The following is a 22,592-nucleotide window of genomic DNA, read 5'->3' on the forward strand; positions in this document are numbered from 1 at the left end:
CACAAACCCTTATTAAACGAATGAATGGATTCGGTCTCTCCTACTCCGCCAGGGCATTCAGGCCCATCTCTACCCAGCAGAACAGCACTTGACTGATGCCGGGGCCCAGCGCAAACTTCTCCTGTTCCCCTGACGCCCCGCAGCCACCTGGTAGCCTGGAACTCGGGGCTCCAGAAAGGGAGGGTCGTGGAGCTCCTGGTGTGCCAGCCCCCAGGCGGGGGCTGCCCTCATTGGGGCCTGCACGCTGCTTCTCACACCACAGCTGCTCCCAGCCACAGCGGAGAGGGGCCGGTCTTCTGGACCAAAGACCCAGAGGCGTGCTCTGCAAACTCGGGCTGCAGAGTACCTGAAACCAGGCCGGCGGGCCTCCGAGGGCGCACCTGTCCTTCCTCGCTCCCTGAGTGACCCTGAGCTGTGCACCCCCCTCTGCCGGCCCTGGGGGAGGCCCCAGGTTTCCGTGAGGCCCTTGGCTGTGTAGAGTGCACGCTAGAGGGGAGCTGGACAAGGGAACTACATGTCAAGCTTCTCCACTGCCGTCCCCCAGGACAGAGCCATCAGCCTCAAGGCCACCACCCAAGGTCAAGGCCACGTGCAGATGTCCACCCGGCTGCCAGAGGGGTCCTTCGATATAGCTCCTGTCTCCATTTTTCCCAGACCCCTGAGAACCCAGCCAATATAAACCCCCCTGGAGAAAACAGACAGGCCTCCCTAATCCCCAGCGTGCCCTGGGCCCGGTGACAGTGGCAGCGACGATCACGGTTCCGATAATCCCTATTCCCACACAGGATCTGGTGCTTTGATGTACACCACAGCCCCACAAGGCGGTTATTATTCTCCTTGTTCTAAAGGTGAAGCTGGAGCGAGGGGCTGCCCCGGCGGTCCAGTGGTTCAGAGCCTGCCAGCCGACGCAGGCGCCACGGGCTTGATTCCCGGCCCGGGAGGGTCCCCGTGTGCCGCTTCAAAGCCATGAAGCCCGTGCTCTGCGCCAAGAGGGCAGCCCCGCTCGCTGCAACTGGAGGAAGCCCGGGGACAGTAGCAAAGGCCCAGAACAGTCAACAATAAAAATAAACAGTTTTTAAAATCTCTAAAGATAAGGCTTTATCTCGCTGAGTCTCGCTCCACCAAGACCGCTGACTCTAGAGAATGCCTCACCTGTGACTGGAGCCTACAGCGGCTGCAGCGCTGTCCTGATTCCGCGCATGGAGTTGCGCCTGACCGGCTCATTCTTTCCCAGATACGTAAGCTGGCCTAAATCCACAGTCACAAACGCATGTGGTGTGAAGGCTGAAGGGTCTTCGCATCTGCGCTTGAGAGGAAGAAGAAACCGAGGCGATGGGGACACTGCCCTCCACCAGAAAGCCCCGGACGAGGACCTCCTCACAGCTCTCCGTCAATCTCAGCCCAGTAGCTACAGACACCAAATTCAATCTGCGTTATTCATCTTGTCTTCGTCAGTAAAACAATAAACGGAGTCCTGATTTGTAGACTTTGCCAATTTCCCTGGTGTAAACACTCCCACTAAGGTCAGTTTCAAGTTATCATCGCAACATCATTGAACCCAGAGTTGCAAAGAGGTGCAAAAGAGGCCCCTACATGCCACTCTCCTACACAGACAGAGGGGGTGCTGGCGGAACGTGGGTGATGGCAGGAGGCAGGAAAATACCTGGAAACCGATGCGTGTTAAGTACTTTTTATCTTTTTTTCTTCAGTTCAGTTCAGTCCAGGCGCTCAGTCGTGTCCGACTCTTTGCGACCCCATGAATCACAGCACGCCAGGCCTCCCTGTCCATCACCATCTCCGGGAGTTCACTCAGACTCACGTCCATCGAGTCCGTGATGCCATCCAGCCATCTCATCCTCGGTCGTCCCCTTCTCCTCCTGCCCCCAATCCCTCCCAGCATCAAAGTCTTTTCCAATGAGTCAACTCTTCGCATAAGGTGGCCACAGTACTGGAGTTTCAGCTCTAGCATCATTCCTTCCAAAGAAATCCCAGGGCTGATCTCCTTCAGAATGGACTGGTTGGATCTCCTTGCAGTCCAAGGGACTCTCAAGAGTCTTCTCCAACACCACAGCTCAAAAGCATCAATTCTTCAGCGCTCAGCCTTCTTCACAGTCCAACTCTCACATCCATACGTGACCACTGGAAAAACCATAGCCTTGACTAGACGGACCTTAGTTGGCAAAGTAATGTCTCTGCTTTTGAATATACTATCTAGGTTGGTCATAACTTTTCTTCCAAGGAGTAAGCGTCTTTTAATTTCATGGCTGCAGTCACCATCTGCAGTGATTTTGGAGCCCACAAAAATAAAGTCTGACACTGTTTCCACTGTTTCCCCATCTATTTCCCATGAAGTGATGAGACCAGATGCCATGATCTTCGTTTTCTGAATGTTGAACTTTAAGCCAACTTTTTCACTCTCCTCTTTCACTTTCATCAAGAGGCTTTTTTTGCTCCTCTTCACTTTCTGCCATAAGGGTGGTGTCATCTGCATATCTGAGGTTATTGAGATTTCTCCTGGCAATCTTGATTCCAGCTTGTGTTTCTTCCAGTCCAGCGTTTCTCATGATGTACTCTGCATAGAAGTTAAATAAGCAGGGTGACAATATACAGCCTTGACGTGGCTCTTGACTCCTTTTCCTATTTGGAACCAGTCTGTTCCATGTCCAGTTCCGACTGTTGCTTCCTGACCTGCATACAGATTTCTCAAGAGGCAGGTCAGGTGGTCGGGTATTCCCATCTCTTTCAGAATTTTCCAGTTTATTGTGATCCACACAGTCAAAGGCTTTGGCTTAGTCAATAAAGCAGAAATAGATGTTTTTCTGGAACTGTCTCCCTTTTTCCATGATCCAGTGGATATTGGCAATTTGATCTCTGGTTCCTCTGCCTTTCCTAAAACCAGCTTGAACATCAGGGAGTTCATGGTTCACGTATTGCTGAAGCCTGGCTTGGAGAATTTTGAGCATTACTTTACTAGCATGTGAGATGAGTACAATTGTGCGGTAGTTTGAGCATTCCTTGGCATTGCCTTTCTTTGGGATTGGAATGAAAACTGACCTTTTCCAGTCCTGTGGCCACTGCTCAGTTTTCCAAATTTTATGGCATATTGAGTGCAGCACTTTCACAGCATCATCTTTCAGGATTTGAAACAGCTCAACTAGAATCCCATCACCTCCACTAGCTTTGTTCATAGTGATGCTTTCTAAGGCCCACTTGACTTCGCATTCCAGGATGTCTGGCTCTAGGTGAGTGATCACACCATCGTGATTATCCAGGTTGTAAAGATCATTTTTGTACAGTTCTTTCATGTATTCTTGCCACCTCTTCTTAATATCTTCTGCCTCTGTTAGGTCCATACCATTTCTGTCCTTTATTGGGCCCATCTTTGCATGAAATGTTCCCTTGGTATCTCTAACTTTCTTGAAGAGATCCCTAGTCTTTCCCATTCTGTTCTTTTCTTCTATTTCTTTGCATTGATCGCTGAAGAAGGCTTTTTTATCTCTTCTTGCTATTCTTTGGAACTCTGCCTTCAGATGCTTATATCTTTTCTTTTCTCCTTTGCTTTTCACTTCTCTTCTTTTCACAGCTATTTGTAAGGCCTCCCCAGACAGCCATTTTGCTTTTTTGCATTTCTTTTCCATGGGGATGGTCTTGATCCCTGTCTCCTATACAATGTCATGAACCTCTGTCCATAGTTCATCAGGCAGTCTGTCTATCAGATCTAGGCCCTTATATCTATGTCTCACTTCCACTGCATAATCATAAGGGGTTTGATTTAGGTCATTTATTTTTTGATTGATTTTTTTCTTTAATTTGGCTACATCTCACAGCGTGCAGGATCTTAGTTCCCCGAGCAGGAGTCAGACCTCCCCCCTGTACTGGGAGCACAGAGCTTTCACCACTGAAGCACCAGGGAAATCGCCGCCATTGCCTTTCCGGGTTTTTTATCTTTGGTTCTGCTAGGTCTTCACCCGGCACTCAGGGTTCTGGTGGTGGGTCCTCTTGTTATTACTGTTAAATAAGCTGCATTTAAAACAATGGTGGGGGGCTTCCCAGGTGGCTCAGTGATAAAGAACCAACCTGCCAATGCGGGAGATGCAAAAGACAAGGGTTCGATCCCTGGGTCAGGAAGCTCCCCTGGAGGAGGGCATGGCAACCCACTCCAGTATCCTTGCCTGGAGAATCCCATGGACAGAGGAGCCTGGTGGGCTATGGTCCATGGGGCTGCAAAGAGTCGGACACAACTGAGCAACTGAACAGGCAAGCAATATACAGTTTAATTTTAAATAATGGCTGTGTTTGACAACAGGCTTGTAAACTTCCTTAAAAAAAAAAAAAAAGACAATCAGGTCCCCTTGGGGACGCATCCTGCTATGCTGCTAAGTTTGCGCTGCCGCAGCTCTCCTAGCCTTCCCTGGAGGGACTCCGCCTTTTACCAGGGTGACTGTGCGCTTCCTAGTTGTGCCGGGCACTGGTCCTCACTGTCTTTGCTGTGCTGGGTCTTTGTTGCTGGCGGGCTTTTCCCTGGTTGCTGCGAGCGGGCGCTACCCTCTGACTGCGGTTGGGCGTCTCTCATTGCAGTAGCGTCTCTTGTTGGGGAGCACGGGCAATGCTCCGCCTGCCTTCGCGCTTGGGTTCTCTGCATTTGGAATGTTCAGCCGGGAGCATCCCCGGGGGCTCAGTGCCTCGTCTCTTTCCCAGAGGTGCCCTGACTGCCCTGTTTAAGGGTGGCACCACGGCCTCACATCCCCTAACTGCATGACCAGCTGCATCTCCTTTCAGCCCGCGGCGCTTGTCACCTGACACGCCACGTCTACTTCACACATTTCCCTGCTGTCTCTCTGCCATTTCTCCCCCTAGAATGCAGGGAACTTTCCCGTTCCACTTTCACTAAAACTGTGGTCATCTCAGCACCCAGTGTGGGGCCTGGCTGTGGGCAAGAAGTACAGGAAGCCCTTGTTTTATGGACGAGGACAAGACAGCCCGGGAACGTGGAACGGTAACCAAGCAGAGCCTATGGACCCCCTGGAGCAGACTTCCCCGCCCTCCTCCACATCCTCCATCTGCCTCTTGCTCGTAATAGAACCTTAGCCTCCGAGGCTTTCCTTGAGTTCCAAAGAATAGACTTAACCAGGAAATCGAGAAAATGCAGAAACGAAGGAAGACAGCCAAACAAGACCAATAACGACTTAGCCATCCAAACATTCGAGGACCTCTGCTCCTCCTCATAGACACAGACAGGGTTCTGAGCCACACCCTGGAGCGGATTTGCAGACACTGAACCCCCCACCAGGTGGAAGAAGTTAATTGTATGCTGCCCACAAGCACGTAGACCCAGAAGGCTGATGAGGCTGACTCACGAGAATGTCCACGGTCACACACCCTACAGCCCTTTCCCTCACTCTGCCTTTAAACACCTTTCAGTGAAACAGAGCACACCCTCTCACCTCATGCAGAAACTCAAGATGGAGTAAAGGCTTAGACAGAAGACACGACACCATGAAAGTCCCGGATGAGATCATAGGCGAAACATTCTCTGATATAAATTGTACCAACGTTTTCTTAGGTCAGTCTCCCAACCAAGACAATAGTAATAAAAACAAAAATGAACAAACGGGACCTAATCAAACTTTTAAGCTTTTGCACAGTAAAGGAACCCATAACCAAAACCGAAAAGACAGCCTACAGAACGGGAGGAAATATTTGCAAATGATGCAACCAGCAAGGGCTTAATTTCCAAAATATACAAGCAGTTCATAAAACTCAGCAATGAAAAAAGCAAGCAACCCAATTGAAACAGAAGACCTAAGATAGACATTTCTTCAAAGAAGAAATGCAGATGGCCAACAGGCACCTGGAAAGATGCTGGACATAGCTGATTACTAGAGAAATGCAAATCAAAACTGCAATGAAGTATCACCTCACACCAGTCAGAAGGGTCATCATCAAAAAAGCTACAAACAATAAATGCTGGAGAGAGTGTGGTGAAAAGGGAACCCTCTTGCAAACTGTTGGTGTGAATGTAAATCGAAACAGTCACTTGGAGAACAGTATGGAGGTCCCTTAAAAAAAAATGAAAAATGTACTATCATATGACCCAGCAATCCCACTACTGGGCGTATACCCTGAGAAAACCGTGACTCAAACAGACACGTGCACCCCGAGGTTCTCCGAAGCACTGTTTACACTAGCCAGAGTGTGGGAGCACCCTGGATGTTCATCGACAGAGGAATGGACCCAGGTGTGGTGCGGATACACCGTGGAATATTATACAGCCGTAAAAAACGGAGTCAGGTCACTTTAGTGATGCGGACGGACCTAGAGCCTGTCATACAAAGTGAAGTGAGTCAGAAAGAGAAAAACAATGATATATACTAACCCGTCAACATGGAATCTAGGGAAAAAGGTGCAGAGGAACCTATTTGCAGGGCAGGAATACAGAGGCTGGCTTAGAGAACGGATACAGGGGAGGACGGGGAAGGCGGGGCACTGCGGGGGCAGCATTTGCATACAGAAACTGCTGTCCGTAAAGCAGACGGCCAGTGAGGCGTGAAGCATCACTGAGAACAAAGCTAGGGAGGCGCTGGAATTCCGGCTGAGCTATTCAAACCCTAAAAGATGACGTTTTAGGGTGCTGAGCTCAATGTGCCAGAAAATTTGGAAAACTCAGCAGTGGCCACAGGACGGGAAAAAGTCAGTTTTCATTCCAGTCCCAAAGACAGGCAATGCCAAAGGATGTTCGAACTAGACTTCATTTCACATGCTAGCAAGGAAATGCTCAAAATCCTTCAAGCTAGGCTTCAGCGGTACCTGAGTTGAAGGTGTACAAGCCAGGTTTAGAAAAGGTAGAGGAACCAGAGATCAAATTGCCAACATTCGTTGGATCATAAAGAAAGCAAGGAAATTCCAGAAAAATACCTACTTCTGCTTCATCGTCTATGCTAAAGCCTTTGACTGTGTGGATCACAACAAACTGTGGAAAATTCTTCCATTGATGGGAATACTAGACCACCTTGCCTGCCTCCTGAGAAACCTGGATGCAGGTCAAGAAGCAACAGAACTAGGCATGGAACAATGGGCTGATTATAAATTGGAAAGGAGTACGACTAGGCTGTATATTGTCGCCTTGTTTATTTAAGTTCTATGCAGAGCACACCAGGCAAAACGCCAGGCTAGGTGAATCACAGCTGGAGTCAAGACTGCCAGGAGAAATATCAACAGCCTCAGATATTCAGATGATACCACCCTAATGGCAGAAAGTGAAGAGGAACTAAAAAGCCTCTTATGGGGGTGAAAGAGGAGAGTGAAAAAGCAGGCTTAAAACTCGACATTCAAAAATGAAGATCATGGTATCTGGTCCCATCGCTTCACGGCAAATAGATGGGGGAAAAGTGGAAACAGTGGCAGATTTTATTTTCTTGAGCCCCAAAATTACTGTGGATGGTGACTGCAGCCAGGATATTGAAAGATGCTTGCTCCTTGGAAGAAAAGCTATGACCAACGTAGGCAGTGTATCAAAAAGCAGAGACATCACTTTGCCAACAAAGGTCTGTATAGTCAAATCTATGATTTTTCCAATGGTCATGTTCAGATGTGAGATTTGGACCATAAAGAATACTGAGTGCTGAAGAACTGATCCTTTGAACTGTCTTGCTGAAGACTATTGAGAGTCCCTTGGACTACAAAGAGATCAAACCAATTAGTCCTATTGGAAATCAACCCTGAATATTCATTGGAAGGACTGATGCTGAAGCTGAAGCTCCAATGCTTTAGCCACCTGGTTCAAAGAGCCGACTCTTTGGAAAAGACCCTGATGCTGGGAAATATTGAAGGCAGAAGGAGAAGGGGACGACAGAGGATGAGATGGTTGGATGGCATCACTGATCCATGGACATGAATTTGCGCAAACTCCAGGAGATGGTGAAGGACAGGGAGGCCTGGTGTGCTGCAGTCCATGGGGTTGCGAAGAGTCAGACACGACTGAGCAACAGAGCAAGCAAGTGAGAAACTATTCCAGAGCGCAGGGAGCTCAGCGTGCGCTCTGTGATGACCTAGGGGGGTGGAGGGAGGCTCTGGAGGGCGGGTATGTGTACACACACAGCTGCTTCACCTTGATGTACAGCAGAAACCAGCTCAACATTGCAAAGCAAGTATATGCCAAAGTGAACAAATAAATAAGTCTACAAGCAAACACTAAAAATAAAATTACCATATGATCCCACATTTGCACTCCTCGGCACACGTCTAGACAAAACTGTAATTCAGAAACACGCGTGCATCCCTGCATTCACAGCAGCACTGCTCACAGTGGCCGAGACGCGAGAACAGCGTGAGTACCCACCAACAGGTGAACGGATAAAGAAGACAAGGTACATGTACACAGCAGAATACTACTCAGCCATGAAAGAGGAGCTTCCCAGGGGGCACAGTGGCAAAGAGCAGTCCCGCCAGTGCAGGACACGCCGGAGACCCGGGTTCCATCCCTGGGTCGGGACGGTCCCCTGGAGGAGGGCACGGAAGCCCGCTCCGGTGTTCCTGCCTGGGGAGTCCCATGGACAGAGGAGCCTGGCGGGCTGCAGTCCGTAGGGTCTCAAAGAGTCGGACACGACTGACGAACTGAGCGCACACAGCCTCAAAGGGAATGAAGCGATGCCTTCTGCAGCAGTGCGGAGAGACGAGAGATTATCACACAGGTGAAGCAAGGCAGGAAGGGAGAGAGGTCCTGCATGGTATTGCTTACACGTGGACTCTAAATTACGGCACAGATGAGCCTGCCTGTGGAGCAGAAACAGTCGCAGACAGAACAGGCTGGTGGCTGCCTGCGGGGAGGGGTCGGGGGAGGGCTCGAGCGGGAGGCTGGGTTAGCAGATAAAACAGACAGCAAGGCCTCACTGGATAGCGCAGGGAGCCACCTCCAGAATCCTATGATAAGGATGCCCCTGGGGGTCCAGAGATTAAGAACCCGCCTTGCAGTGCAGGGGACTTGGGTTTGAGCCCTCGTCAGGGAACTAAGATCCCACAGGCAGAGCGCCACAGCTGGAGAGTCCAGGTGCCTCAAGGGAAGATCCTGCATGAAGCAATGCCGCTGAGACGCGAGGCAGCCAAATAATTAACCAGTTTAAAAAATACTCCACGATAAACCATAATGGGAAAGACTATGGAAAGGACGTGTCTTCATGCATTACTGAATCACTCCGCTGCACAGCAGAAACTAGCACCTTGTAATGGATCAGCCAGACTTCATCCAAAAAACACTAGGAGACACACCCAGCACCCGTCTCCATTACCCTGTCTTTAAAAACCTTTCCCTCCGCACTACCCAGGACTTCAGGTCTTCCAAGCAGCAGCTTCCAGGACCCCTCGCTGTGCCTGCAGTTAACTCTGCGCTTTCCTGCACCACAGCCCCGCGTCAGTAGGCTGGCTTTCCTGTGCGCCGGGGAGAGGGCCCAAGTGTGGCTCGGGGGACAGAACGGCTTTCCCTGGACCACCCAGCTGGCAGGTTGGTTGAGCATGAGTTTGAATTCAATCGATCCAGCCCCAGGGCCCCTGCTCACACAGCCTAAGAGCAAGTCAGCAGGAGCCCAGTGCGTCTAGCTGACTGCAGAAGGGTTTCCAGCTCCGCGGAGAGCCTGTCACTGCTGACGCAGCCCTTTCAAGGGAAGCAGGGCTCCTTGGAGCCAATCCCCAGCTTTGGGCACAGGTTGCCATTTCCAAGTCACAGCCCTGGGCACACAACCCTTTATTTGGAATCTTGGTAGGACATAATAATAATAATGATGTAAGAAGGGGTGGGAAGGGATAAATTGGAAGACTGGGATATAAACACTACTATATATAAAATGGGCTCTCCTGGAGGCTCAGAATCCATCCACCAATGCAGGAAACTCAAATTCAGTCCCTGGGTCAGGAAGACCCCCTGGAGAAGGAAATGGCAACCACTCCAGGATTCTTGTCTGGGAAATCCCATGGACAGAGGAGCCTCGCAGGCTACAGTCCATGGGGTTGCAAAGAGTCGGACACAACTTAGCAACTCAACAACAGCAAATGTATAAGATAGGTGACTAATAGGGGCCTGCTGCATGGTGCTCAGTGCTCTGTGACGGCCTGCAGGGGAGCGGAATCTGAAAGAGAGTGGCCATATGCGTATGTGTAACTGATGCACCTTGCTGTACAGCTGAAACCGACACGGCACCGTGAATCAGCTCAGTCGTGTCCGACTCTCTGCGACCCCACGGACTGCAGCCCGCGAGGCTCCTCTGTCCACGGGGTTCTCCAGGTGAGACAACTGGAGTGGGCTGCCGTTCCCTTCTCCAGGAGACCTTCCCGACCCAGGGATCGAACCCGAGGCTCGTCGGTCTCCTGCGCTGGCGGGCAGGTTCTTTATCGCTAGCAGCACCTGAGATCAGCTCTAACTCCAATAAAACCTTTAATAATAAGGTAAGGAGAGGGGCCGTCAGGGCCTCCCGAGCCCAGCCTGGCCCCCTGCAGTCTGGACCTACCTCCAGCCTTCCCCCGCCGCTCCCATCCAGCTCACCCCTCTCCAGGTGCTGGGGTCCTGGTCTTCTTTCTCCCTCCAGGGGCCAAGGGAGTTGCTACAAGGATGGACGCTGGGGAGAGGAGGCTTCCTGCAGGAGGCGCCTGACGGGCAGGCCGGAGACCGGGCAGGCCTCCCTGCTCTCTGGGAGGCGCCTGTTCAGGCCCCCCTCCTTCCCCCATCCGGGTTCCTTCCCTAGTGCTGCCTCTCGGTGAAAAAGACAGGTGTCTGCGGTTGGCCCAGCAGGAGGGGTTTTTGTTGTTTTGTGTGCGTGTGTGTGCGTGTGCGTGCGTGTGTGCATGTGCGTGTGTGCGTGTGCGTGCATGTGCGTGTGCGCGCGCGCGTGTGTGTGCGTGTGCATGTGTGTGCATGTGTGTGCGCGTGTGTGCACACACGTGTGTTTGCCGACCTCCGGGGAGGGCCTCTGTCTCCTGCATCCACAGGCTGTGCCAGGCTGGCCCCTGGCCGTCCGGATTCTCATTCCCTTGGTGCGCCCCCTTCTCCCCTGTCCCAGGCCTTCAGGACAGGCTCTCAGAGCCTTTCCTCCCCTCTCAGACTCCTGGGTCTGTGGGTGGAGCTGAGCATTAAGGGTCGCTCTGGGGGTGGAACAGGCAGGCGTCGGCATCGGTGGGCCGCAGGCCGCCCACAGTGGGACTTGTCTCCGCTGCTCCTGAGCTGCTTTGTGGCTCATCCGATCCACGAGCCAGAACCACCCCCCTGCACTCTCACTCCCCACCAACTCATCGGCAGCTGTGTGGTCCAGGCTCCTGGACCAAACCCCGGCATGCAGCTCTGGCGTGTCTCCAGACCCAGAGTCAGGTGAGGACATGGATTTGAAAGTGCCCCTTTATTAAATGAAGGGACTCGGTCATTACCATGCCAGAGACACCCGGTCTGCCGGTATCATCACTGCCATCAGCTTTATGCCACTGCCACGGCCAGGCTGATGAGCCTGTGAGCGCGCCTTCCAACGCGCAGCTGGGGTGGGGATGGGAGAGGCAGCCTTCTGCACTCTTCAAAATGAAATGAAATGAAAGTCGCTCAGTCGTGTCCAACTCTTTGCGACCCCATGGACTGTAGTCCATAGGATTCTCCAGGCCAGAATACTGGAGTGGGTAGCCTTTCTCTTCTCCAGGAGATCTTCCCAACTCAGGGATCAAACCCAGGTCTCCCACATTGCAAGCAGATTCCTTACCAATTGAGCTTCTCCAAATGCCACCCTTCCGTGGAGCAGACTATGGGCTGTGTGAGGCGTATGGCCTGGGATTCGGTCACTCTGCTGCTCTGAGCCTCGATTTCCCTCCTCAGTAAAATGGATGTAATCCAAAGAGCTACTTCCCAGGGCTGCTGGGCAGGTTCCGTTAGAAAAGTACTCGGCATGGGACTTCCCTGGTGGTCTGGTAGTTAAGACTCTGATCTTCCAAAGCAGGAGCATGGGTTCAGCCCCTGGTCGGAGAACTAAGGCCCCACATGACTTCTGGTGTGACCAAGAAGTAAACATTTTTAAAAGGAGAGAGATACACTGAAGTGCTTGGCATACAGTAGGTGCTTAAGAGTTTGGTGCCATCACCGCTGGTACTATCACTCTTCCCAGAGCCCCCAGCAGCCCAACCCAGTCGGGCCAGGACCCTGTCTCCTTCCCGTGCCCTGCAGCCCCGGTCCAGACTCTCCTTGCAGCCCCTTCACAGTCTGTGTCACCCAGAACAGTACCCTGACTCATCCTCACCCTGGGCCCCGGCTCAGAGCAGAGCCGGGTTCACCAGGTTAATCAAGAGGCTGCGAGGAGCATGGAGTCAGCTCTTAGAGGATCTCACAAGGGAGGCACAGAGGATGGGGAAGGGAGTCAGAGCAACAGGCATTCCCGCCTGGCTCACTCGCTTTAACTACGTGCATGCCCACCCGCCTGGTCAGGCATGAGGACAGCATGCTCCACGGGCGATATTGGGTAGGGCAATACCAGGGTGGCATTTTCAAGCACCTAGTATGTGCCAGAGGGCTTCCCAGGTGGAGCAGTGGTAAAGAACCCTCCTGCCAATGCCGGAGGTGTGAGAAGCGTGGGCTTGATCCCTGGGTCAGGAGGATCCCCTGGAGGAGGAAATGGCAACTAACTACAATATCCTTGCCCAGAAAATCCCAGGGTTGGAGGAGACTGTCGGGCTACAGTCCATGGGGGTGAAGAGTCAGACATGACTGATCACGTACACCCTATGTGCTAGGCACGTTCTCATCTTCTGACACCTGTGATCTTATCTACACTTTACAGCAACCCTCTTAGGTACGTGTGGCTGTCCTCGTTTAGCAGCTGAGGAAATCTTTTCAGCGAGGCTGAGTACCCTTCCTAGGGCCACACAGCTGGCAGAGAATGGAAGGGGCAGCAGGCTTGCCTTCTCTCCTGTGCCGTCCCGGCCAACATTAAAAGGCGTGTGCGTGCCCTTAGCGTGTTCCTGGTGGGGACTGGAGGAAGGAGCTAGCCAGAGGAGATGTGGGAAGAGAAAAGGGAAGCCCTGAAACCTTGCCACACAAGCTCTTTTATAGGACCCCCTGGGAGCTGGCAGGATGTGGGGCTCTAAGGCAGGAAGACCACGTGCCCTCCTCCCCCTCCACGCACCCCAACTTTGCAGGGGTGAAGTCCGTGCCAACCAGCAGGATGGCATGACCTTCCGGCCCCTTTCTACCCTTAAAACAATGAGACTCTGGAGTATCCCTACAGGCCTTTGGTGAGAGAATGGTCCCAGAGGTCATCCTGGCCAGCTCCCTGCCCACTGCAGAACTCTGTGCTTGAACACTTCCTGTGACAGGGAGCTCACTACCTGACACCCTTTGGTGCTTTGACAACTCAGGGAAAGAAATTAGGAAGTCTTTCCTTTTGCTCAGCTGCAACCTGCACCCAGAAGCTTCCTCCTACCGGGGTGCCACAGGCCACACTTCATCTCAGCTACTCGGAAACTGACCACCTGGTCCCTGGGGAGGGGAGAGACAGGGCAGTCATGGGGCCTCCCCCATGCCGTCGACCCCATGCTTGGACCACACCAGCACCTGGGGATGATCCCGAGGGTCAGGGGGCCCCTCTGCCCAGCCGACGGTCTGGGCGGGCAGGGCAGACTGGTGCTGACCCAGCTTCCAGCTGGGGGAAAGGGTATGGGCTGGCGGCAGAGAACCAGGGTGTGCTGGAGGCTTGAGCAAGACACTGTGCTGGAGAGAGGCCGGGATGGAAGGGGACTAATGCGACCGGGTAGAAAGGCTGAGGAGCAAGCTGGTAGGCAGCCCTTGGGCAGAGCAGACTGGCCAAGCCTGTGGCTTCCCCTTCACACCTGATCAGCCACATGCCTGCCCGGGAAGGGCCGCCCTCCAGGTGTCCTGGAGTTGACCTGACAAGTCCTGTCCGGCGCGGCCAGCTCTGGGGGTCCTTCTGCTGGGGGCCGAGATCTGCTATGGCCAACAGTCCCCGGAGGCGGCCAGCCCTAAAGGACGCAACTCCCCCAGGAGCTCACGAGGGCCGTTCGGCCTCAACACAGATTTCCTGAGCACCCGCTGTGGCAGGGGCCACCTGGGCACAGGAAAGCAGAGATGAATCACCCTGGCCCGCCCTCACGGGACCCGCCCGGGGCGGGCACAGCACGGTCTCCAACGTGCTTTCGCACTGCTCTGATTCCATCCCTGAGGCCCCTGCCTGCTGAGCAGGGCGGTGACCAGGCTTCTCATTTTACAGGTGACAGGAAAGTCACAGGGAGGCCACACATGGGGCGGGGCCTGAGATTTGCCCTCACTCGGGTCTGACCCCAAAGCTCATCCTCTGCCCTGCGCCCACCACCCCCGCGGAAACTCGACCACACAGAGGATTCCCCAGCAATGAGCGGGCTGTGTGACTCTGCGCAAGCCTCTCGGCCTCTCTGTGTCTCCGTCTCTGTCCGCAAAACGGGGATCTCAGGAGCCGTCACCGCGTAAGCTCGCTGTGAGACTGGGCTGAGAGGGTGCCGTCCGCGTCACTTGACACTGTCGCCAGGGGCCTGGGCAGCAGGCAGACCTAGGGAGGAGGATCCTGGCTCCCCCTTCACTCTCCGGCCTGGCCAGAAACCAGGAGAGCGATTCAGCGGTGAGCGTCCACATCCTGAAGGCTCTCTTAGCCCCCAGACTAAGGAGGGAGCCCCTCGGGGGTGGGCATAGGTTGTCTCGTCTCCAAGTGCCTCAGCACAGCACAGAGCTGGACAAGGAGCATCTGTCTCGAAACGTCTAAGGGGCCGCAGTGGGGTAAAGCGCACAGACGGCTCAGAGCCCCATGCGGCTTTCTCTTTGGGCCTGCCCAGGTGCTGGCTGTGGCTGACACAGCTGGGGGGGTGACGAGGCTGGCAGATGCCCCGTCACAGGCTGGGATCGCCCCCTGCGTGCAGAACCACCCCAGAGGCAGCTGCGTCATGCCCCTCTTCCTTTCCTTTCCAGAGAGACCGGACGCCCTGGCATTGCTCAGCTAAGGCTGCACCCAGGGAGCCTCCACAGAGGGCCTGGGCCGGGCCCTCCTCCTCTGGAACCCCTGCCGGCCCAGGGATGGAGGCTGGAGATGGCGGGGGGCAGCTCTCATCCCAGCAGAGGCAAACAGGGGCTGGGGGCCAGGACATCTCAGAGACGAGCCCTGAACGGAACGTCAGAATCACGGCTCACTCCTCTCTGCTCAGACTGTCTCCCCTTCTGCTCCAGAGGGACTGCACGGCTGTGCTCCTCAGACCATGCCGCTGCTCATCTGCGGAAAGGGGGCCAAACTCACAGGCAACGCCACCCCTTCTAGCATGGGAGGACACAGGAACAGAGAGGCTGGGTGGCTAGCCCAAGGTCACACAGCCCGCAGGACCGCGACGGGTCACCAGCCCTCCCTCGCTCAGCGGTCACCAAGCAGCTGCATCAATGGGACCTCCTCCTCGGGGCCCAGTCAGCGTGGGGTCCAGCCTCCTCCCTCGTCTGTGTGCGGAAGCCCCGCCTCCTCCCCCTGACGCCTGTCAGCCTGGTGCAGACCACAGCCTCAGCAGGCTCCTCCTGTGGAATTCCTAACCTTCCCTTTGCCCACGCTCCCAGCAAAGTGATGGAGACCCAGGTGGGGGCCGAGGGGTCCTGCACATGGTTGGTAGGGTGCATTGGAGAAGCGCTTGGCAGGGCTTCAGGCGGCCTTGGGCTCAGACGCAGGGTGGCGGGGTTCTCTGCTCTGGGCCTAGGTGCGCTGCAGACTCAGCAAGGGTCTGCCCCTGCCAGGCTCCAGCAGGCCCCAGCTCCCTCACCCCGGTGGCGGCATTTGGGATCCCCACCACCACCCGCAGCCCACAGCTGAGGCCCCTCCTGGGCTCCCCCGGGGCTGAGGTCCTCGGCTGGGTGTGGCCTTGCCAGTCCCTTCCAGCCCCACACCCTACACCCCACACACCTTTGAGCATCAGGACCACTTGGAGGAGGTCCTGCTTAGAACCCTCAGCAAAGGGAAAGAAAGCGTCTCTGGACCGAGCAAAGCAGAGGACCACACGTCACAGGGGAAGCGTCTGGGGGCCGAGGAGGCACCTCCGTCGGGGGTGAGCCGCCACGGCCCCTCCCTCGTCTTCGGTCTTTTCTCAGGGTCCACCGCCGGACCCTGCCCGCCCAGGGAGAGAGGAAGCTGGGAGCTGCAGGAGGCGGAAGAGAAGCCGGTCAGGCACAGGGGGAGGTTTCGAGACCAAATGGTTTCGAGAAGCGGGGCGCGGGCGGTGGAGGGCAGCGGCTGCGGAGCGGAGGCGGGGAGGAAAGAGAGACCGACAAGCTCTGTCTCAGGACGGGGCGGCGCGGGGCCAGGAGGCCGGGGCATCCGGAGACTCCAGGGCTGGCTGACCGCCGGTGCCCTCTCTGAAGCCAGGATTGCACGTTTCAAGAAGTCACTGTCCATCATTTCACATCCAGATTGGTTGTGGCCGCTGCTGGCTCCCAGGACCTTGCCGAGGACCCCGACCTCATACCTTCCAAGAACCCTCCAATCTGAACGCTAGCATCACTTCCCGGAAAGAAATGGTACAGTCGCAGGAGGGAACGAGGAGGAGGGGGTTTCTCCCTGGAGCTTAAACCCGTGTCCCCGCCTGGCACCGGGAGCCTGTCGGTCATCATGAGCTAGTGTTGGGCACCAGGCCTGTAATTACCCCACGAGGAGCACAATTACGCTTCACTGTACTTCTGCACAAGTTAAAAGCATTAATTTACTCAGTATAAACATCAGAAATACACAGACCTCAAGCTTTACAACTCCGTTTAGGCATGTCGTGTTCTTGAAAAGCAGGGAACCCCAGAGAAAGAAGCGGTTTGGATCTTTTCTCCCGCTCACCTGACAGGCCCTGAAGAGACCCTCCCCACCCCCCACGCCCGGGCTCTTGGAATTCCAGCCATCTCGGGTCTAAGAGTCTATCTGGGTTTGAGGCTTTGTGCGGGGCTGGGGGAGGCTTAGAAAAAGCTCCAGGAGACCATCCCAGCCTCACCGGGCCAGCCTTCCCCTCCATCCCCAGGGACAAATGTTTGCGTGGTCTCCAGACCGGGGCTCTGATTCTGGGCAGACACGGAACACCGGCCGGGATCACTAATGCATTCCCGACGCCACGTCCTGCTTTTTGGCAGAAGTCCTCTGGGGACCGCCTCCAGGCAGGGAAAACAGAGACGGTCCGGGCTGTCTGGCCAGACGCAGGGGGTCGCCAGCCCACCAGGTTGAGAGAGCAGGGTCTGTAGCACACGGTATTTCTAGGGCTCCTCAGCCTGGGGCACCCCAGGACACACTATTCTCCCAAAACAGGTGTTTCCCCAAATAACCGGTCTGGAGCGCACACGGGGGAGTTAATCGCTTCCCGTGACATCACTCCCACACGCCCATCCCCAGCGGCTCCAGAGGGCAGGACCTCAGCCCAGGTGACTGGCACTCCCCTCTTTGGGGGGGGGGGTCCCCCTTCTCCCAGCAAGGCCAATCAGAGGCCCCTAGCTCAACCTCAGCTGGGGTGGGAGAGCCTCGAGTTCACCAAGCACAGCCCCTCCCTCTAGCCAGCCGGGGCCCAGAGTGGGCTTCAGGACCCCCTGCTCCCGTTCTTCTTGGCCACGTGTGGGATATTCGTTCCTGGACCAGGGATCAAGCCCACAGCCCCGGCGCTGGAAGCCTTAACCGTTGGACCGCCAGGAAGTCCCAGGTGCCTCTTCAAACCTTCCGAGGGGGACGAGCCACTCCCCTCCCTCCACTTGGCTCGACGGCTCCACCTCGCCGGGTCCCACCTATCACAGACCTCAGAGGCCAGAAGTTCTTCTCAAGGTCTACTTTGGAAACAACTTGTCGCAGAACTAACTTCTGTTTCCCAGAGCCCCTCACGGCTGTGACGCTAGTGCCCATCAGCATCCAGGGTGAGGGCTCCTGAAGGACCTCGGGCGCGGGTCCCCCACGCTGCTCACCAGGACCCCACAGCAGCCCCTGCGCGCAGAGTTGGACCACCAGGCGGCTTCCCTGCGCCTGCAGTGGGGCTGCAGCCCTCCCTGGGGATGCCGAGGGGCTTGGTGACCCCAAAGGAGGTTTCCAAGCGCATTGTCCCGCGTACCCACCACACAGCCCATCTGCCTTCTGCTCCTCCACCCTCTGAGACATGATGGGAGGAAAGCGGCCCCAGAGAGCCGTCAGAGCTGTGGCACGGCCCCTCCCACAGGGCAAGGGCCCCACACAGGCAGGCTCACATTTATTGCCCTCCCCCAACCCACTACTGGTGTTTCCCAGGTGGCACAGTGGTACAGAATCCCTCTGCCAATACAGGAGACTCAAGAGACCAGGATTCCATCCCTGGGTCGGGAAGATCCCCTGGAGCAGCAAATGGCAACCCGCTCCAGTGTTCTTGCCTGGGAAGCCTCATGGACAGAGGAGCCTGGCGGGCTACGGTCCACGGGGTGGCCAAGAGAAGGACCCGGCTGAGCACACGCGCACCCTCAACCCATTACCATCAGTGATCTTGCTCCCCCATTTGTCAGATGAGGAAACAGGCTCAGAGAAGCGCGGCAGCTTGCCAGGGCCCCCCAGCCACCAACGGAGCTAGAAGGAGACCCCGAGTCTGTCCAAGCCGAGTGTGGGTGCTTTACCACCAGCCTGAACTGAACAGGGGACTCAGCTCACCCTGCCGGGGCCCAGAGAGGGCCTGCGGCTTGGCACACGCCAGACAGCAGGTCAGTGGCCGAAGCAGAAGCAGACTCCCATCTCCTGGCTCCCAGTCAGAGGCTTCTCGGAAGGGCCGGAGCCTCTGCAGCTCCCCTCCAGAAGCAGCCATCCCCTGGGAGAAGAGCAGGGGTGGAACAGGAAGACGGGGCTCACTAGAGACCCTGTCCCCACTCTTGATGGTAAAGCATAGTCGCCAGATAAAGTGCAGGACGCCGAGCTAAATCTGAATGTCAGTTACTTTTAAAAGTACAAGTATCTCCCACGCAATGCACTAAAAACAGTTATTTTTTAACCTGAAATGTAAGCCAGGTATCCTGCATTTTCATTTGCTGAGTCTGGCAACACTGTGTCAAGAGGACAGGAGACAACGGGGTCTCCGCTGGCTGCCCAGATGCAAGAGAACCGCCCCAGGCCAGGGCCCCCAGGACAACCGGGAGCTGAGGCCTGGCCCCTGGGGCACCTGGCTCCCCGCGCCCCTGAGGTCCCCGCCCCAGAGCCAGGGCAGAGGCGGCAAAAGGGGCCTTGGGGGTGGAGGCCCCCTGACCCCAGGTGAAGCCGGGCCGGCTCAGATCCCAGCTTGTACCAGACCCCAGCTCCCACCTGCTCTGGGAGGCAGACCCTCCTCGCCTTGACTGTGCCCTCCCCGCCGACAGGGGCTCTGGGTGCATCTGGTCTAGCAGGACGAGAGTTGTGTCAGACCTGGAGAGACCCCCGGAGGCCCCCAAGTCCAGCTCCCCCGCGGCTGAGCGGGGAAACACACTGGGCTGAGTCCTGGGCCCTGCCCCCAGCCCCATCCCCATCACCCTCTCGCAGACACAAGCACCAGGCTCCTCTGGGCGCCTCCCCTTATGCGCAGACAGGAACAGACACCCCAGGCCTGCTCCCAGTCCTCTCTTTGCCAGCACGCTCATTCCTTCCCCAGCTCGTCCCTTCTCATCCCAGTGGTCCTGCCTGGCCTCCAACCACCAAGCTGCCACACGCCGCCCCTCCGCCTCAGAGAGAGGGGCCGTCGGCAAGAAACGGAGGGCAGAATCAGCGACAGTTCGTTCTGATGCTCCGCCCGCGTTCCGCTGGGATGTCAGAACGCAGAACCCAGACCCCAGCGCGCGGCCCCGGGGCTCAGAGCTGGAACCCTCGCCCAAGGGCTCGAGGCCAGAGACAGGACCCGTGCCGGAGCCGGGGCCCCAGCAGGGACCTGCAGCCCGTGCTGGAGCAACTCCGCCCGCTCTGCCTTCACAACGGCCCCGCGCCAGCACCCTCCACAGTGCCCGATTCGGCCTCCGGGGGCCACCCACTGCTGCAGGTGCCCAGCCCCGCCCAGCCCTCTGCCAGCCAGGTGGGCGCCCCTCGGCTCTCACCTGTGAACGTCCAGGTGTGTCTCGACCCCCACAACACACACGGCATAGCTGGGCTTCTTCGGGGACAGCCGCACGGCTCTCTGCTGGGCCATCTCAACCCACTGGCGTCCAACCTCTGTGCACCCTGCTCCCCGGCTCCGCTCCCAGGCACCTCGTTGCCAGGAAGGGGTGTGAGTTCTGACAGGCTGGCGCTTTCCTCCTCCCTTTTAATTTCATCCTGTGACCTGAAGAGCCTGCCCGAGCCCGGTCCCCACCTCCTGGCCCCATGCCATCCCTCTTGGCCTGTCAATCCAAGAGGCTCAGGGAGGAGGTACCAAAAGCTTCCCTGGGGAATGGGGAAGGGAGGCTTCAGCTGAGGCCCCCGGTGGAGCAGAGCTTGGCTGCCAGCAGAATACAAGCCCCTCCCCCCCCCAGCCCCCACCCCCTGCTCCAGCTTAGCTTCCATCCTCAGACTCTTGGCAACTGAGTCCACGCGGCCAGGACGCGGTGATGGCAGCCGTTTCAGAGGGCCCTGCCTGAGCGGCCTGCAGATGTCGTCTCGTAGGCGAGCACTTCACTGACCAGGGGGTTCTTGCAGAAACTGTTGCCTGTGGGCTTCCCTCGTGGCGCCGATGGTAAAGAATCCACCTGCCGTGAAGGAGACCCAGGTTCAGTCCCTGGGTTAGGAAGACCCCCTGGAGAAGGAAAGGGCAACCCACTCCAGTATTCTTTCCTGGAAAATCCCACGCTCAGAGGAGCCTGGCGGGCTACAGTCCACGGGGTCATGAAGAGTCGGACACGACTGAGGGACTAACTCTGCAGTTCACTTCAGGGCCTGTGGCCAGTGATTTGTTATGTGGGTAAATACTGAAACATCTCCAGTTAATAACTCTGGGGTAACAGAAGACCTATTAATACATCTCTGGTCAATAAGACGTTAAGATATCAGTGCATAAAAGCACAGAGCGATCAGGCTGTCCGGGTTCAAATCCCAGCTCTGCCACTTAACAACCTATGACCTTGGCAGGTTCGCCAACGTCTTTAAGGCTCCATTTCTCCATGTGTAGGATGGTGGTTGTAGCCTGGTACCTGCTCCGTTGGACTGATGTGGGCATTACCTGAGCCTAGTGTAGGAGGGTTAGCGCAGTGCCTAGGGCCTAGTATTCAGTAGAAGAAATGCTGGCAGCTATTACTGGTCTCCTCATTTCACAGAAAGAGAACCACGGCTGCCGATCATGCCACTCGTCAGCACCAGAGCCGTGGCCGGACCCACTGACTCAACACACCGCGCCATCCCCAGGGCTGGTGCCTTTGCCCCCAACTCCAGAGACGGCAGGAGCCGCCCCAGATCGGCTTCCTTGGCCAGCCTGTGGGGAGGACACTTGGAAAGGGGCTCAGAGCAGTGGGCTGGGTTACGTGTTTCTGAAAATCCCCTCCTTGCCACTCCAGCAAGCACTGGCCTCCACCTGTTCTCAGTGTTGGTGGAATTTCGTTTGTTCACTTGAGAAACATCCATGGAGCACCTACTCTCTAGGCGCCCCTTTAGGCGATGGCAGCGAACTGTGAACAAAACAGACCACCATCCCTGCTCTGGTGGCATTTATATCCTCGGACAAGTAAAGGTACGTAAGTGAGGTGTGGGAGACGTCAAGCAGTGTAGCAATGCTCTTCCGCGTTATCCAGGCAGGAGCTGGTGATGGCTTGGTCCTGGCGGTCACTCTGAAGGTGGTGAGAAGTGGCTGAATTTTGAATGCATTTGGAAGATGGAGCTGAGGTTTGCTGATGGGTTGGAGGTGATGTGAGAGAAAGAGAGGAGTCAAGGGTAAATGGAGTGGTTTGGGTCCCAGTAACTAGGTGGCTAGAGCTGCTGTCAGAGAGATGGAGAAGGGGTGGGCAGGTTGGGCCGGGGGATCAGCCCTTCAGGGTTGGATCTGTCAGACGTGAGGCATCCACTAGAGTCCTGAGCGGGGACAACTAATTTCAGAGGACATGCTTCCTCCGTGCTGGGCATGGGCGGGGGTGGGGGCACTGAAAAGGAGGAAGCTGCCCCAGGAATTACAGGTTCGCCCTTCAAAGCCACAGGTCCTCTCACTCCAGGAAGTTACTGCGCAGAGTGGACATCCCACATCCACGGGTCCAGGGTGGGAGAATGAGAAGCGGAGAGAGACAGAGAGAGGAGAAACGCCTTGCCCCGGGAGCTGCCGTGCTGATGGGGAAGGAGGGGGACACAGTCCCAGCCTCCAGAAACAGCAGCCTGACTAGGGAGATGGGGATCACAGGAGCGGCATAAGCGTTTGTTTGGTCTCCAAGGTCTTCCTGGAACGGCCCTGCTTGTGACCGGCGCGCCTGACCGCAGCTGTTCCCCTCTCCTCGCTGCGCTGAGTCTCAGTCGCCGTGCGCCGGGCCTTAGCGGCGGCACGCAGAATCTAGTTTCCTGACCAGGGATCGAACCCGTGCCCCCCGCTTGGGAGTGCAGAGGCTTAACCCCTGGACCACCAGGAAAACCTCGTACCTACTGCAGATGCTCTGGATCTGCGAGGCTCATCCCACCCAC

At 56.1% G+C, this 22,592-nt stretch overlaps 1 protein-coding gene across 1 annotated transcript in view; it reads right to left on the bottom strand.

Moving 5' to 3' along the window:
- PADI1 (peptidyl arginine deiminase 1) overlaps nt 1-20,174 on the bottom strand; it is a 44,480-nt gene extending 24,306 nt beyond the window's left edge. Inside the window, exon 1 of the mRNA XM_069575163.1 lies at nt 20,060-20,174. Coding sequence (XP_069431264.1) covers nt 20,060-20,151 — 92 coding nt within the window. The 5' untranslated portion in view covers nt 20,152-20,174. The remainder of the gene's footprint in view (nt 1-20,059) is intronic.
- Between the last annotated feature and the right edge of the window lie 2,418 nt (nt 20,175-22,592).

The sequence above is a fragment of the Ovis canadensis genome, chromosome 2 (genome assembly GCF_042477335.2).
Source record: "Ovis canadensis isolate MfBH-ARS-UI-01 breed Bighorn chromosome 2, ARS-UI_OviCan_v2, whole genome shotgun sequence".
NCBI classification, from domain to species: Eukaryota; Metazoa; Chordata; class Mammalia; order Artiodactyla; family Bovidae; genus Ovis; species Ovis canadensis.